The sequence below is a fragment of the Anabrus simplex genome, chromosome X, assembly GCF_040414725.1.
Source record: "Anabrus simplex isolate iqAnaSimp1 chromosome X, ASM4041472v1, whole genome shotgun sequence".
In the NCBI taxonomy this organism is placed as follows: Eukaryota; Metazoa; Arthropoda; class Insecta; order Orthoptera; family Tettigoniidae; genus Anabrus; species Anabrus simplex.
In genome coordinates, this window is record NC_090279.1 from 39,413,684 (window position 1) to 39,432,498 (window position 18,815).

Here is an 18,815-nt window from a genome sequence, read left to right on the forward strand (position 1 = left end):
CAAGTTCCACTCCCTGAGGTCCTACTCATGCCCTTTACCCAAGACCTTTTCCTGGTACAGAGAGGATAGAATATATAATAGATTGAGCCCAACGTGGGGCTCGATTTGGAGCCGTGCCATAATAATAGATGATGCGCCAGTAATAATAGATATAACCGCAACATTCAGGGTTCGATTCAAGTCATAATAAATTGCAATTTGAGTACAGGATTCGACTGCAACTATTACGAACCCGAAGAACTTGTTGTACTTGACTTATTCGAATATTCCGGAAACATAGATAACTTACTTGCAGCAATCGAAGCTCTTTGGCTTAGCATTAATGATCAGAATGCTAAGATCGGTAGGTCTAACAGCCAGATAGCAAAAAATGAACACGCAAATAGATCGAGTTAATACGCAAATGGTAGAGTCTAATAACCAATTGAAGACTCAAATGAATACACAAATAACCGCACTACAGTCATAGATAGTTGACTCTAATTCCCAATTGCAGGCTCAAATAATTAATTGTAATACACAACTGCAAACGCAGTTAAATGAGTCAAGCAGCAAGGTCGAAGACTTAACTTCTAAAATTCACAGGACCTTGAACACTAAGTTTGCAGAGGCCGATAAAGTCATTAATAAAAGGCTCACTGAATCCAGTGCCCTTATCGAGCAACGATTCTGTGAAGCTGGAACTCGCCTCGAAAAGAAACTTACTGATTCTAGTGCACAAGTCGAAGCCACATTGAAAAACATGCTGGATCAGTTTGTTGAAAACTTAGAGTCCATCAAGGAAGAAATAAAGACAGAGGTCGTCAAGTCTTTAGACAAAGATCTTAGAAATGTTCTTCCTTCCGTTCAAGCATTTTCCACCGAACTCAAAGATTTACGGACTGAATTTCAAGAATCCCATGGTAACATCTCACAAGCTCAAGTAAAGCTAGCTCAGGTGCAGGAAAACTTGCGAGATGCATTAAAGAACGACGTGGGCCAATTACGAAACGAGATAGGATTAATTAAGAGCACGCAAGGAGAACTCGACAAGCGTATGACAGGACAGCTAGACAGCACGAATACCCAGATAGCTGCTTTCTGTAAAGACGTACAAGTCATTAAAACTGACTTGAGAAATTAAATAACAGGTTTAGACGCCTCAATTAATTCCAAAATTTAAAACTTGTCTGAAGAATTGAATCAAATTAAACTCAAAGAACATACGACTGACGTCACAATCCCTGGTTCTTCGAGGGAAGTACACAACATAACAACCCTCATTAAAGTACCAAATGACAAACCAGTCAAATTTTCAGGACGTGACGAGTATACTGCTCGAGAATTTTTGTTAAATGTCGACGATTACCTGGAAGAGAATAGGGTAGATGACGATAGAAAACTTAGAGTAGTATCCAAGCTTCTAGAAGGACGAGCCTTGTCATGGTTCATAGCTTTTAAGAGCAACTTTAAAAACTATGACGACTTTAAAAAGGCACTTCTGAAACGCTTTTGGGATTCTGAAATACAACACCTCGTCAAGATGCAACTCTACTCTAGTAAATACAGTACTTCAGTCAATACTTCCCGATATTCAGATTATTGTTTAATGCAATTAAAGAAATTACAATTTTTAGATCCACCTTTGACAGATATCGAACTAATTCAGATCCTGACACTTCAATATCCGCCTCATGTTCAAGAGATACTAGTCGCTGCCAACATTAAAACATTGGAACATTTCGACGCTACTTTGCGCAGGTTAGATACGGCTAATATCCAATCTAGTCCGATAACTAACAGGAGTCGAGAAATAAATACGAACTCTGCGGAAATAAAACCGCCAGAGAGAGAGGAACCCAGGACACGTGAAGAAGGCAGATTAAGCCCTACCAACCCAACCAGATTCCGGAATTTTAGACGTCAGAGGAATCAGGATAGACACCCTTACCAACCTAGGAATTTATGGAGACAGCGTGAAAGCACTCCTGAAGGAAATCGTGAGTCTAGACGACGAGAACTCGAAAATAGATGGAAGGATACACGGGAATACGTCAGGGAGAGAAATCGTAATCCTGATGAGCTTGGAGCCACATCCCTGGAATACCAACGTCAATTCGGACCAAGTGAACAAAGATCACCTGATCCTGAATCAACAGGTGCTATAAAAAACGCCGATCTCACAATAGGGAGATTGACTACAGAACACGATGAGGACGAGAATACAAACGATTGTACTGCTGTTATCGATTACTGGCACATTGACGATTCCGACGCACAAACACCAAGGCAATCATTACACGTTCGTTACCTGTCATAACAGTACGCACAGGCAACCTACAGGTGATTACGCTCATCGATTCTGGAGCGCAAGCTTCTTTAATTTCTGATAGGCTTGTAGACTCACTTAAAAATCAGAACAATGTTTTGTTATTGCCTGCAGCTCAGATCAAAGTAAGAGGGATAGTTCCTGATAAAGTTGTTAAGTGTAAATCCCAGGCATTTTTAGAGTTTGAAATTAACAGTCAGTCATTCGAACACATATTTTTGGTAGTATCACGTCTTGACTTCAATTTAATACGTGGATCAGATTTTATGATCAAATACAAAGGAACTATTGATTATGATGCCAACCTCGTAAGATTAAAGAATTATTCAGTAGGACTACAGCTGGTAGGACCAAGCGACCTGGAAGTTCAAGAGAATGGAGCCCGTTTTGAAGAAGCCGGTGGTGACATAATTAAGCCCGCTGTAAGCGAGGTTGCGCCAGCCGTAGCAGAATGTAGAAAGGGTGACCAAAGTGAGGACGATGCAGAGTCCCTATTCAATGAGAACTCCATCATAGGTCCGGATTATATAATGTCAATAGCCAGCGTGGTTGAAGACCCGGAAATTAAATTAAAATTGGAGGAGGCCAAAAATGATGTTCTACAAAAATTTGCAAGTGTGTTCGATGACAAGCCTGGAGAGATAGCTGGCTACGAATATCATCTTGATGAAAATGACTTGTCTCCTTATCAGAAGAAGCTATATCCAATTCCAGAGAGCCAATTTAAAACAATATGTACCACAGGAAGAGTAAAGCCTGGAAAAGAAAATCCTGCGTATTTTCTTTTCGTCCAACCAAGGGGAAGATGTACCAGGAAAGCCTAGGTCCTGGTCCATACCAATCGAAAGAAACGTCATTCCAGCATAAAATATCCGTCCGACGTACGAACATCTAAGTAAAGGAATGTTCCATCATGTGCCAGACTCCACGAGTGCACTAGGCGGAGTCAAGTGACGTCACCTGTCGTTCGAAGTTCACCTCCCCTACAGATATTTCTCGAAAATAATTTTCTTTCCGCAAGCTTTTCAACGCCTGAACCAATTTCAACGGGACAAACGCTGAATTGTAGCGGACGTCATAAAAGTTAATCCCTGTGAATTTCAAATTAATCCATCCCATGGTTGTTGAGTTATAATAATTTAAAATCTAAGAAAATTACGCACTCACGGTCACATGGCCAAGAGATACCACCCCTCCCAGCGCCAGTATATATGTCAAGGCTAACAATCAGAGCAGAGCAGTACAAGGACGAGTACACAGATGTGTGTGAGTGAGACAGAAGAGCGACCGACACTCGTACAGTATGTCCGCGCAGCCACGGTGAAAGTACTTGCCGTCGCGTTTCCGGAATACGAAGTTATATTGCCGACAAAATTATAAAAGACGTCGCACTGTATTTAGTATATCACGTCGCGACTACGGTCTAATTCTAGAGACATTTGAGAATATAATACGAGTGAATTTATTGAAGTGCAAATCCCAAATATTTGACGTTCACAGAATATATCATTACGTGTAGACTTAGTTTACCTCACATGATATTGACCTTCTACCATGAACAGTAACTAATGTGTAGAATTACCAGAACTCATTTCTTTTCGAGCATCGAACAGTGTTTCTTTATTCATATAGTGTTCATGCCATATTAGTATACAACTTACAGTAGTAAACTGGGTGAATACTAAGAACTTTTTCTGAGGTAATATGACGTTATAATAACAAGATAATCAGAAAATAATCCTTAGTGACTTAATGACCGTGTTCAAAGACTGTGATTATAGACTGTGCTTTTTCAAGTGTGAACTGTGTCATTATGGACGTTTTCAGTAACGACTTTAAATAGTATTTCATACAGAAAGGACTGTGATTATTCATTTAACGTCTTAAAGTTCAATTACACCATAAACTGTGTTCAACAGTAAATGACAGTGTCAGTGATAACTACTCGCACCAAGTGAATTTTCCGTGTGCGCAAAATCACCTTAACGAGCTGCAATTCTACACGATCCAGTTCCAGCTATCATCACCTCATCGGGGGACGTCAACATGGTGTGTTAAGGGAACATCGCTGATCCTGATTCTCCACGGAACATTCTAGATGTCCATCCTTCAACATTTGTAGCAACATTTCTTTCATTAAGTGAGTAGTAACAAACTGACTAAAATTTTCTCATTAATTTTGAACAGTGGGAACTTCAGTGCCGCATGTGAACAAATATTTCAGAGTTGTCATGATTTCTCAGAAGTTCTTCTTTTGTGATTAATTTAATTTTCAAATTTAATTTTCATATCTCATAGAAAGACTTTAGGCTTTTCTAGTGTGCTATACATCAACGTTTACAAACTGAAAAACTGAAAATTTTTAACAGAAATTTAATTTCTCATGTCAATTTGCAGTTACAAGTGTGTGCTCATATTTAGAAAGACTTTAGGTGGAAATCTAATTCTCACATATGAAAGACTTTGGAATCAGTGATATTTATTTAATTTTCATGAACAGAATTCGAGAAGATTACGTTTAAACTTTTAATTTCAATGCCAGATTTGAGTCGAATAATCATATTGCAGGGTGATGAATCAATAAGTTGTTTTAAAAAATGTATAACCATCTATTATTCGCTCTGCGAGTCTATCCTACTCTGTATCGGCTCCAAAACCAAGTTCCACTCCTTGAGGTCCTACTCATGCCCTTTACCCAAGAACTTTTCCTGGTACAATATATATATATATATTTTGACCGTTCGTGGGACGCCTAGTTCGAAGATGATAATTAATTTCATAATGCGCTCGACTAGAATTCAGGTGTTTACATGATCCTCCACTCAGGGCATGGCCCTTCTGAAAGAAAGCGGTCACATCCTATCAATAATTAACCTGGTAATGATCTAACATCAGTCTCAGAATAATAAGTTCACTTAAATTAGGCATAAATGAAAATTGCAATGAAAAATTGGAAGTGTAATAAGTTTAATAAAGTGAAATTAACTGACTACAATTGAACAACTGAATATGCAACATAAAAATAAATTATCCTTGTGCATCTCTTATCGCACTGTATTAAAAGAATCAAGTCCATCTTGAAAAATAATTGTCAGTCATTAAATTAAAATCTCATCATTAAACAACATTGATTCACTTAAATAAATATAAATTAATATAATGGAAAATCAGCAATTTCAGTTTCTATTCATTCATCTTGTTTGTTCATTCGCTGACGCATTTATTAGACGAACCTGTCCTCCCTGCTCTACTTTTCCTATTACTTCATTATAACCTCCTATCTAACTTAATAATAACTTGAATTTTCTAACGGCGCATGATAAACACCGAAAATCCTTCAAATACATAATAATAATATCATTGCTCCATAATTAAATAACTGCATGTCTCCATCCAACGAACGGCATCATATGGCTGGACCTGAAATAAAGTACTAACTACTGTCATAAATAAGTGAACGATCAAATGCTAGACGATCTGCGTTGCATCGGCTCCATTCCATCCTGCTGGAAAATACTTCTACAGCGCCAACTTACTACATCTAGCAATGCCACAGATTGATCTACAGTACAGGTGACAATACTCTCACAATCTAATTATCGTTCGAGTAGCTTGTCGAAGATCCTACTCGCGTGTTCGTAAATTACATTCCGCTATCCATGTGATATCAAATTAAACTCAAGTCAGCTCGTATGCCTAACCAATCTCTTCGAAAAGCATCCAATCAACGCTACGAAACTCGCTCATCTAATAAACTCAAATATACGCGGCGGAAATACCTCTCAATAACACTATCCTAACCATTGGCCATCTCAAAGAATTAAATTACTACCGCAATTCACCACTCAATAAATCATTCTCTAATTATACCGTCAACTATACCTTTACATGACCCTACATATTTTACGCCACACAATGTCCACCACATAATGAAAACAATCATCATTCCCTACACAAATGAGCTAAAATATATTTGAAGAGTTTCACTATTATTCATACAACCATCACTGAATCGATCCACTAAACACATCACAACACTCCGCGGAATTATTCATATTATAAGATCACCACATCAAATATCTCACACATCGGTACTTAAAAACTTACCTGTGGCATTCAAGATCACACTCGCTTCATAGCTGTTCCACTAACACGGAAAACAACGCAGGAAAGATCGCCTAACCCAAATATTCACCGACGGAAACGATATTCTAATATACGCAGTAGCATTATATGACGTTAAACCAACACCGTTAGCACGTTAGAACATTCAAGTTATTTCACTTTACATCACCTGTGTGACATTTAAAAAGATCTACTAATACTATAAGCATCTACAAGTAAACAAGAAAGGCAAGGTTCGACTACTCATCTGACTTCCTCGCTTCTCCATAGGTATTGGTAGTCAGGTTATTTTTCAGCCATCTCATGCATTTCGGCAGAGCGCGGACCCACCAGGATCCTACTGGTTTACTCGGACATCTCCTGTATATGGACTTTCTTATTCACAAATATAGGCAACATCTTGGGTTCAATCTGAAACACGAACAAAATAATTAGAGCGAATTCATACATATTTACAAGTCCACTGTTATAGATTAATACTGGCCTGTATAAATTAGTGTCGCTCAATGCTATATTTAGTTTATCAAACGTTATTTAGGCCTCAACTTCTTAAATTTTAAAGACTTTAACTCGCATACAAGAGCTGTGCTCACTATTTGCTTCTCGATCTTTTTTCTGCTACTCAAGAATTAACATTGAAACAAATTCTAACTTCATTATTTACCATAATAATAATGAGGCTGCTTTCCATGAACCACATAACTACAATCCGGACTTCTTTACATATGATTTTGACATTTGAGGAAACGTTATCACGGAGATTCACAAAGGAACACATGCTACTATTGTTTATTCTTCTCCACTTGAAGTACGTCATACCACACGCCTGTTAGATGATTAACTGTGTATAATTCCGGCTCAATCCATGGCCTCCTTGACGTCTGTAATACTAGATGTAATGTCTGGCCTTTCTTCTCCTCAGCTGTTACTGCAAATATTTATTGATACCCGCTTGTGACTACACTGTTTTCATGCGGTCCGATGTATACCACGGGGTTCTGAGCTTGATCTACCGATTCTCTTCCATAAGATCTACCATCAGTTCGCGAGTTGTGTCGGCTCATATATTACGAATATATTTAAATTCACCGTGCATCAACAATTTATCTTACGTCCATACCGTCCATATGCATCTATCATACTTATGACCTTATGACCTTCAATGACTCCCTGACATGTAATTACACTTCATTGGAAGGTCATAATATATATAAGCTTTAAGTGATTTGATAGAATCTGAGGATGTTTTTGTAGAACGAAACATGTCATTCTTTCCATGTTTGTGTGTATTTTACATGTATGTTCATAGTGTTATAATTTACATTGTATTTGCAGTTTGTTGACAGACTGAAAAGCCTTTGTTACATTTAACTAAATCAACACTGGAAAACATCTCTTCACTCTTAACAAACAGTTCCGCTAGTGTACTCGCGCTTCCCGTCAGTCCAGTAGCAAATCGTCTGCTTCCTCATTGATGGTGTAAAAACGTTGGACTTCTGCCGTTTCGCAATGCTTCGATTTGAGTAGCCGGTAAATATTCCGCGCGTGTCATGTTTCACATATAGACCTCTTTACCGGTTTGCCTGTGATAGTGCAACGACCTCCTTCAGTTTACTAGTTGCTGCTTTGTAGGCATTCCGAGGAGCATGAAACTCGTGGTACAGCTGTTTCTTCAACCTTACTGCATACTTAACATGGTCATTTCGAAGCCACATGTCATAGGTAACCCTTCGTTGTCGTCGCCCTGACTGAGTTGTTTCAGGATTAGTGCGTGCGCCTTCCGACTCACTTCAGCTATAGTGATTTGTGGCACTGTAACATTTCCAACAAAGTTGGCCTCCTTCTTCAGGTGCCACGATTCGATCCCTTTTGACCTATTTCCTGTGAAGTATTGGGCTCCTGATGACTTTATCCGCAGCTTACAGATGACTGGTCGACGTTGCATCGCAGCGGTTTCGTAAGGAACAACTGTTGTCTCTAGAACATCTTTGAGATTCCTTCGTCTCACAAGGATGTAGTCATCGTCGCCATAAGACCTATCTGTGTCGGTGCGACGTAAAGCCCCTAGCAAAAAAAACCAAGGATGTAGTCAGTGTAAGTTGGATGTGAGCCACTGTAGTATGTGATTAGATGAATATCACGCTTTTTGAACCGTGTGTTCGCGATAATCAGTTTCTGCATAATCGGGAATTTGTTGCCATTGTCGTTTCTCTGTCCATATTCATGAACGCCATGGACTGTGTGTTCTTCCTCCGTTTGACACTTCCTTTCAGATCACGAGCAACGATGAGATTGTCTGCGGTCTTCTCGTCAGGCAGTGCCTGGTAGGCATGTTTGTTCTCCGTGCCCAGGCCAGTGTGTGGAGCATTCCACTGAAAAATTTGAATTTCCTTCCCTCTCCAATGTGGACGAGTTACATCAAGTGATTGTCATACTTTTGCACCTCGGAGACTGGACCGTTAAATTTTGCTGATAAAACAGTGCCAACACCATTAGTGGTTCTTCGGCTTCCGTTGAACATAAGTTAGTAGCTGCTCCGCATTTCGCATGTTTTTTCTCCACTCCATCTTTATTCCTGCACCTCACAGATGCCTATATGCCTTCTCTGATGTGCTGTGGGTAATTTGCCAGTTCATTCAGAGGTAGTTCAGTGAGGGGATACAGAATGGGGGTACTCGCTTGCTTAGCCGTCAAGCCCGTGCGACGGCAACCCTTGCATACTTTTCATGGTGACTGGGCCCTGCCAATGCGCGTCCCTTTCAGAGGACATCCTAGCATTGGTTCCGATTCCATGAGACATATTTCTGTAATCATATGTGTGGTGTTATTTTATGGCTGGCTTGTCTTGAGGCATTTCAGAGCTCATGACAGCAGGGAGTTACGCCGCTCCGGATATGGGAACAGACGCCTTTTTTGCAGCTGCTCCTGTGGAGATGAAACGCTACGCTCCTTTCTGAATTAACTTCCCAAAAGATAGAGTACCTCTTCTGTCAACTGCTCCGTACGGAACGTCTCCATCTCTGCCAAAGTTGTCATTGCAAACTTGTGCGTGTTTGGTCCGCGAGAGATATTCAATTTCGCTCAATTCTACCGGCAGGCCAGGGCGGAACCTGTATCCTTCACCTGGGACGCGTCACGTGTTACAGCAATGTAGCTGGTTCGTGCATCAAATTTGTCAATAAAAAATGAAATGCCATATTACTGAAAAACTAATTGCGAACCTGATAAATCACTCGTCACAAAAATCACATAATCTGGTAAAGAAGAATGGCCACAGACTTTTGCACCTTTTGCTTGGCATGATATGCCACAAAACGTATGACGTACAATCAAGTGTCGTATTTTCTGCCCCTGTTCTCTACATCAATATGTTGTGTGATGATCAAGATGTCTATCCTGTCGTATCTGGAATAAATGTCCCCCTTTTATTTATCCACTCATTTTCTCCTAAGTGTGCAGTAAGAACATGTGGTCGAGCCTCCCATTACTTTGCTTGAGAAGAAGTCATGCATTCGACTCGGGCATGTGAATTCAGTGAATACAATATGAATGAGAGAGTACCAGTTCATGTTACGATGTATCCTGCTCTGCGTGACTGTTATTTCCCATAAGCAAGAAATTATTATTTCTTGCTCTTCTTTCGTAGAATATGTAGATCCACTTGCGGTGGGGAGACAGGCACAGACTTGGATGCCGTCTGACTGTGTTATCAATCCACTAAAAGTAATTAGGTTGTCAGTGAACTTTTGAAATAAAAGGCTTCTCATTCGTTCCTTTACATAGGAACAATATCCACTAAGGTGCAACTCATCGTTCTGTCATCTCGAAATTTGGCTCAAGTCTTGTTTTTCGTGCTCCTTCTTACCGTAGTGTTAGGGGGAAACTTGTGTGAATGTTCAAGTACATGAGAGCTTGCATTTGGGTTCAATTTAGGATATGAGAACATTGTACAAAGGGCACTAGGAAAGTTTTGCAATACGCAAAAACGGTTGGCCGGTCACCCCTGTTATGGTGAGGGATGAAAAGAGGGGTGAAATCCGCTCTAGAGGAGAGCATGGTGCGACCTTCACACCAGTTATTACCAAGCAATGGAATTAAAAGCAAGTTAAGATGTCAGTGTGTTGTAAAGGTGAATATCACGCAATTATCCGCTACAGATTTGCTCATGGATTAACTGTTGACCAGTGCCTGGAGGAGGTGACTCCTGTGCTGGGGAAAGACTTCCCTCATCGGACAACAATTTCATGCTGGTACAAACAGTTCCAGAGGGGAAATTCTGGGGTTGAAGACGATCATCGTTCTGGGCGACCGTCTGAATCAGTGACCGAGGAAAACATTGAAGCTGGGAGGAAAATGTTGCATCAAGAGAGGCGGTTGCTATGGGCAGATAGAAGAGTCCCTCCACATCCCTGCACCTGCATTTCATTCAATGCTACACGACCATCTCCATGTTAGAGGGGTTTGTTCCCTTTGGGTGCCCCATTCACCTTCAGAGGAACAAAGGGCACATCGAGTGAAACGGTGCCGAAAAATGCTAAAAGATTGAAAATAGGACTTCGCGTAACGTCAGTAGCATCGTTACAGGTGACGAAACTTGGCTTTATTATTACGATGTCCCAACAAAATCTCGGAAAAAGGTGTGGCTGTGTGAAGATGAGGGCACTCGTGCGACTGTGCGAAAGTTAAGGTTAGTGAAGAAAAGGGTGATTGCAGTATTCTTCACTAAACGGGGCATCTTGACTCGGGATGTGCTAGAAACACAAAGGAAAGTTACTGCGAAGTGGTACAGTGAGACTTGTCTGCCTCAGGTCCTCCAGGCTATCAAGCAGCTCTGTCCAAGGTGACGCATCAACACTTGGCTCTTGCATCACGACAATGCTCCAGCACATCATGTTAATGTAACTGGATTTTCTTGCCATATCCGGGTTGACTGTGCTTGATCACCCTCCATAGAGTCCTGATCTTGCCCATGTGACCTCACACTCTTCCCAGAAGTGAAGATAAAGCTGAGAGGGCGGCGTTTTGCATCCGACCTGGAGCTTCTGGCACCACTGGATGAAGAGTGTGAAAATGTAACTGAAAAACGTGACAGAGTTGGTTCAGTGACTAGTTTCGACAAGTGTATTGAGTGTGGTGGAAATTATTTTGAAGAAGTCTTAAGCGTTCACTCACATTGCAAAGCTTTCCTAGTGCCCTTTGTAATAAAACACTAATATGAGAGCCATATTGTTTGTTGCATTCATAATGTCTATGACAGCAGTATCTGGGTGAGAAAAAAAGTGTCAGTGTTAGGGTACGAGCGGTCATCTGCTTGTTTTATTTCAGCCTTTCCAGGATTTCATCAGGATTAGTGGTTTCCATGTTGCATGCGGCCTCTGTTAAAACAGCAATTAAGAGTTAGGCTGATGTAATAGAAGGTAGTAAGTATGAACTTCCTTGTATGAACCTACTGTCCTATATATAGGTTGGCTCTGTTTGATTGCACATCAAAGCTACCTAATTAGAAATAACCGCACTGTGACATAATAGAATGCTATACACTGATATGATATCAATGTACAAATACAATATGTGTGTTTGCATGACAGTAAATAACATTCATAAAACATTAGCCATGATTCAGCAGATCTAGCTGACTGTCGGCAAACAATTTTCTCAACTTTACTAATATCTACATCACTGCGAATCTCACAACCTTAACAGAGGTTTTACAAAAAATGTTACTTGCATGCCACAAAGCACTGTGTGGAAGAAGAAGATAAAAGCTCCAAACCATGTGCCATCATTTATGTAGAACAGAATATACAGATTTCAATAGCTAAATGTGTGTCGGATTAAAGGGCTTATAATTTTCCTTTGAGGCTGGACCACTTCTCATGCATTCTTTAAATGAGGTCTGTTAACTCGTTCATTCCAAAATGGTCAGAAGTTTCTTGCGCGTGATATCGTGATTCGAGAGAAAAGATGCAACACAACCTCGTAACAAATGAGAGCTTTTGAAATTTATGTCTACACTCTGAATTTAACCTAAGATGATGTTTACCCTCAGGAATGTGATGTTCATGAGTAACAAGGTCTCTGCATGGGGTATCAGTGAGTGGAATGTTCCTTTATGTGATAGGTGGCTATTGAACTATTGGTCACATGGTGTTAATTTTTCACTGTAGATCGAGACCTGAGGTAAGCTATGCAGATCATCAACCTCCGGATGGTGGAGCACCTTGTTTTTGGTGTAATGTGTGCAGTGATGTCCTGGCCGGGAATTTAGGCCTCTTACAACATCTGAAGAGACACAATGAAGATCGTCCCTTCAAGTGCGGTCACTGCGGAAAGCTGTTCGATAGCGGAAGCATCTTGTCGGAACACTTGAGGATCCACCCGCTCCTAGAGTGCGGATTTTGCCATAAATGCTTTACAGAGAGGAACATGCTGACAGACCACATGCGGTTACATACAAGTGGGATAGCAAACGAGTGCTCAGTATGTCTTAAAAGATTCAGGAATTGGTGTTACTTGACGAACCACATGCGTTCTCACGTGCTACATTGTTGCAATATCTGTCGCAAATCCTTCACCAGGAAGAGCAGTCTAGAAGTTCACATGCGGATTCACGCAGGCGTGAAGCCTTATTTGTGCAATATCTGTGGCAAATTCTTCAGTCATTTAACCACTCTGAAAGATCATAAATGGACTCACACAGGCGAGAAGCCAAACAAATGCAATGTTTGTGGCAAATCCTTCATATCTAAAAGCAACCTAACTGGACATATCCGGATTCATACAGGCGAAAAGCCATACTCCTGTAGCATCTGCGGAAAAGTCTTCACCCATAAAAGTACATTATCGAATCACATGGCAACTCACACAGAAGAGAAGTCACATTGGTGTAAGGTCTGTGGTAAGTCTTTCAACAGTAAACCTCAACTAGCACGACACGTGCGAACCCACACTGGCGTCAAGCCATTCTCATGCAATGTTTGTGGCAAATCCTACACGCAGAAAGCCAAACTAGCATATCATATACGGACTCACACACACGAGAATCCATCCTGCTGCAGTATCTGTGGCAAGTCATTCAACAGTAAATCCTACGTAGCACTACATGTGCGGACGCATACCAGCGTCGAGCCGTTCTCATGCAATGTCTGTGGCAAATCCTACACGCAGAAAGGCAACCTGGCATATCATATGCGGACTCACACACACGAGAAGCAATACTGTTGCAGTATCTGTGGCAAATCATTCAGCAGTAAATCCTACGTAGCACTACATGTACGGACACACACGGACGTAAAGTCGACTGATGCAATGTCTGTGGCAAATCCATCCGGAAAGGAAACCTAGTAGGGAATTTGCAGACTGACACGATCTTGTAGCCACAGTGGTGCAGTATGTCTCCGGGTGAATTGCACTCTCGCAACACGTGGCCGCACACAGACGAGAAGCCATACCGTGAAATGTCCGTGGCATATTTTTCAGCCGAAAAATCTATCATAGAGCTCGCACACGACTGTTCGGTATTGCGTTGAAAAATTCGAAGGATCGTGTACTCGTAACATTATTATTTAATCTCGTGCAGCTTCATTCCGGCGTGAAGTTATGCTGGTGCGCCGTCTCGGCGGTGTACACCAACTGCGTGCGAACGATGTCACAAAACACGGAGCAGTGCAGCAACTCTCCGAGTTCATTTTTTTTTGCTAGGGGCTTTATGTTGCACCGACACAGATAGGTCTTATGGCGACAATCGGATAGGAAAGGCCTAGGAGTTGGAAGGAAGCGGCCGTGGCCTTAATTAAGGTACAGCCCCAGCATTTGCCTGGTGTGAAAATGGGAAACCACGGAAAACCATCTTCAGGGCTGCCGATATTGGGATTCGAACCTACTATCTCCCGGATGCAAGCTCACAGCCGCGCGCCTCAGCGCGCACGGTCAACTCACCCGGTCGTTCAGTTTTAGCAACCGACCCTCAGCCAGGCGTGGAACGGAATTCATGGACAGCAATGTGCGTTCGAAATATCAATATTAATGTATCCTTCAGTTCAAATATCGACGCGCAATTTTCTGCGTTCTTCATCGACTCACGAGCCGAGTGATCTACTGTTCAGGGATGTTGTTTCCTGTTTTGATCGTTCTCTCCACGGTGAGTGAGAGGGGAAACAATCATTTTCATGGGTCTCTCGTCGCAGAGCTAAGAAGTGTTTCGAGCATGGGCGTTGCGTTCATTTAAAACCTGCCCGCCGGGCCGAAGCCGCACATGTGAACAGTTTTATTCGTATTTTATTTTACATCCCACTAACTACTGCAAGAGAGTTTGATGTTCCGTACGACATTCTCCAATTCTGTAGATACAGCCAGGAACATGCGATCGCACACAGCGGAGGAAAAAAAGTTCTTCGGCCAGAACGGCACTTTTTAGGCACACTCTTGGTGTACGCCGGACAGCGGTTCGTCCGTTTGTGCCATTTTCTCTGAGATGGAATCTTGTGGTGACAATGCCAGGTCCGTGTGCGGAAGGATCAAAGGACATTTCATGAGTTATCTCCTCATCAATCACAGATATATGACACCATGGACGACGCTTTTTCTGTTTTCGGACTTCAGTAGAAGTGTGCTCATTAACACTCATTGAAGAGCCGTATAGGTTCGAGAATAAGAAGTAATCCGTATGAACACGGAAGGATCATATGGCAAAGACAGGTAGTAAAATAGTAGAAGCGCACGAAATAATATTCAAAGGTTTGAATAAATATTTCAGGGGAATAAATAAGTGCCAAGTCAAGTCATAATAGGGTATGCAATTGAAGAAATTGTTGCTGAAAATCAAGCACTCCTTTTGCTCCCCTTCCTACGTGTCACTAGTGTGTTCTTTAAATTATGAGTAGACCTGTAGCTCAAAACTGCACCTGTTCCCGCAACTCTAGAACAACAATACTTTGTCAACCTGTTCTGAGTGAAAATCGAAAGTTCAACTTTAGTGACCATAGCCGTTAATCAAGATCACGTACTTCTGGAGGAGGCGTGTGTAAGCAAAGGTTCGTATGTGAGAGTTGCAGTATACCCGTCCGTAAGTTTATTCATTTTTAAAGAGTGGCGGAGAATTGGCCACTCGCTTTTCTCTACTGGAACCTCAAATAAGTCACTAAAAATCTCTTATATCTCAGAGTTGCATGTGTTGAAGGGACATAGTGAATACTGAACACTTTCCATCATGTCAAACTGATATTTGCCTGTTAAAGACCTTCAGCATGAATTGTCAACTCTTGTGTATGGGGGATTGTTAATGGCTCGTCGTCACTTCCAGACATTACAGTCGGGTACCAAGGAAGGCCTGCTTATTTAAATTAAGTACTTACATTATCTGACTATGTTCAATCAAAAACGATGAAATGTGATGCCGGGCATATTTACAAATATGGCCTAAACAGTGGTATGCGGTCAGTGACATTAATATAACATTGCGGCTGGACGATTTCAGGATGTAATTAATATCCAACACAAAGAAAGCTTGAAGGGCTATTTATAGAAAACCACTTTGTGATTGACGAGAAAATAACATGTGATTTTATCTGCTTTGCTCCATAAACAACTGTGCACTATAGTAGTATAATAGGCGGATTCGGCGGCCACCACCACCACAGGCTCCCAGAGGCCTCCTCCTCCTCCTCCCGAGGGGCCTTCCCAGAGGCATGAATTACGTCGTGTATTATTAAGTAAGCTCCTACCCTCACCTAAGTCATCCATCTGTAGTATATAGTCGATCGAGTAGCTATATTCGTATAGATTATTTTCCAACATTCTCCCATCCTTAGGGTGTTAACTACGCCTCTAGTTGTAGAGCCGGTCTCAAGCCCGGAGAAAGAGAGGAGAGGCACCCTAGCCCTTTAGCCTATTAGCCCTACAAGGAATGTGCGGTAATCTAATCTTCTTAGAACAAAGGTATCCCCTGACATGTTCTAAACACATGTTGTATCGAGTACAGTGTTCTATTTTAGTCTTGATCACTTATTTAGTGTTCTAAACACTTCAATCAATGTTCCGATCACATGATAAAGTTCACGGCATAGAGTGCAGTGTTCGATTCTAGTCTTGTTATGTTTCCTTAGTGATTTGCAACTCTAAACATGCATAATGACGTCATCACTGCAACACGTGCTTACTCTAGCTATTCCGATGCAGGTTTAAACTTGTTCGAAAGAGCTATGCCTTGACATAAGAAGAGGCCTTAACAGCTTATGTATAGCCGCTATTGTCTAAAGATAGCTGCTATGAAGAAAAAGCACGTAGAATTTTTCAAATTACCCGCCACCACATTTCAAAGGTATGAGGTTTAGTGCTGTAAAATACCTGCACGATGCAAAGCTAGCTTACTTCATCAGAGCAGCCACCATCTTGTGTGAGCACCTCTAGGCCGTATCATAAGCAGCTGTGTATAGTCATCGTCTTGTCGCTGCTACATTGCGCAAGCACCCCTAGGGCGTCTCATAAGAGCAGCAGCCATCTTGTGCAAGCGCTCTTAAGCTATGTATGGCCGCCGTCTTGTAGAAATAGATAGCTGCCAATGCCAAAGGGTCTAAGTAGGGATCGAACCGTCGATCTCATCATTAGACTATGCTTTTCTTGTTCCTGATACTGCAAACCTAGGTATCAGGTAGAAAATTTGTATCCGTTTTCGAGATATTTAACATTTTTCATTTAAGCCCCAAATTTAATGAATCGAACCTGCACGGCACGTTATACTCTCTACCATAGCTAGACCTGATTATTTTACGAAGACTTGCTTCAATACAAGCTAAAACAGAGCGAATGCCAAAGGGCCAAAGTAGGAACCGAACCGTTGATCTCATCATTAGACTATGTTTTTCTTATGCTATCATGTTCCTCGTACTACGGACCGAGGTATTGGGCAGAAAATGTTTTGTCCGTTTTGCTCTACGATGCACCGTTTTCGAGATATTTTGCATTTAAGCCCAAAATTTAATGAATCGAACTAGCATGACACGTTAGCCTCTACGCTAAGAGCAGTAGCCATCTTGCGCAAGCACCCTTAAGGCGTCTCATAAGGAGTCGTGTATAGCCGCCATCTTGCGTCCGCCATCTTGCGCAAGCATCCTTAGGGCGTCTCTAGTCATCTTGTGCTAGGACCCTTAAGCCACCTCGTAAGAGCAACCGCCATCTTGCACAAGCATTCCTAGGGCGTCTCATAAGGAGCCTTGTATAACCGCCATCTTGCGCAAGCATCCCAAGGGAGTCTCATAAGAACCTATGAATTGCGGCCATCTTGCATAAGCACCTTTAAAGAGTCGTGTATAGCCACCATCTTGTGCAATTAGCGTCGAGAGATGGCTGCTGTAGAATTTTTCTTTTTAAATTATCCGCCACCATATTTCAACTAAAGAGTGTAGCACTGTTTGCGATGTAAGATGGTGGATGACAGCTGACAAAAAGCGCGTGAGTTTGTTTACTAAACAAGAGCACGTAGAATTTTTCAATTTGCCGCCACCACATTTCAAAGGTATCTAGCTAAAGATGGCAGCACGGTGCTCTCTTGATTAAAGATGGCGGATGACAGCTAACAGAACTTTTCAAATTGCCCGCTACTACATGTCATAAAGAGGGCAGCACGATGCTATGTGGATTAAAGATGGCGGATGACAGCTGACGAAATTGCCCGTATGATAGCAGCACAGTACTCTATTGATTAAAGATGGCGGATGACAGCTGTCAAAAAAGCACGTGGCTTTGTTTCCAAACAAGAGCACATAGAATTTTTCAAATTGCCGCCACCACATTTCAAAGGTATCTAGCTAAAGAGTGCAGCACTGTGCTCTCTTGATTAAAAATTGCGGATGACAGCTAACAGAACTTTTCAAATTGCCCGCTACTACTTGTCATAAAGAGGGCAGCACCGTGCTCTGTGGATTAAAGATGGCGGATGACAGCTGACGAAATTGCCCGCATGATAGCAGCACAGTGCTCTATTGATTAAAGATGACGGATGACTGCTGTCAAAAAAGCACGTGGCTTTGTTTCCAAACAAGAGCACATAGAATTTTTCAAATTGCCGCCATCACATTTGAAAGGTATCTAGCTAAAGAGTGCAGCACTGTGCTCTCTTGATTAAAGATGGCGGATGACAGCTAACAGAACTTTTCAAATTGCCCGCTACTACATGTCATAAAGAGGGCAGCACGATGCTCTGTGGATTAAAGATGGCGGATGACAGCTGACGAAATTGCCTGCATGATAGCAGCACAGTGCTCTATTGATTAAAGATGGCGGATGACAGCTGTCAAAAAAGCACGTGGCTTTGTTTCCAAACAAGAGCACATAGAATTTTTCAAATTGCCGCCACCACATTTCAAAGGTATCTAGCTAAAGAGTG

At 41.6% G+C, this 18,815-nt stretch overlaps 1 protein-coding gene across 1 annotated transcript in view; it reads left to right on the top strand.

The window, feature by feature from the left end:
• Nucleotides 1-15,773, top strand: part of LOC136886533 (zinc finger protein interacting with ribonucleoprotein K-like) — a 62,316-nt gene extending 46,543 nt beyond the window's left edge. The window contains exons 5-6 of the mRNA XM_068230798.1: nt 12,601-12,913; nt 15,678-15,773. Coding sequence (XP_068086899.1) covers nt 12,601-12,913; nt 15,678-15,773 — 409 coding nt within the window. The remainder of the gene's footprint in view (nt 1-12,600; nt 12,914-15,677) is intronic.
• Nucleotides 15,774-18,815: the final 3,042 nt, after the last annotated feature.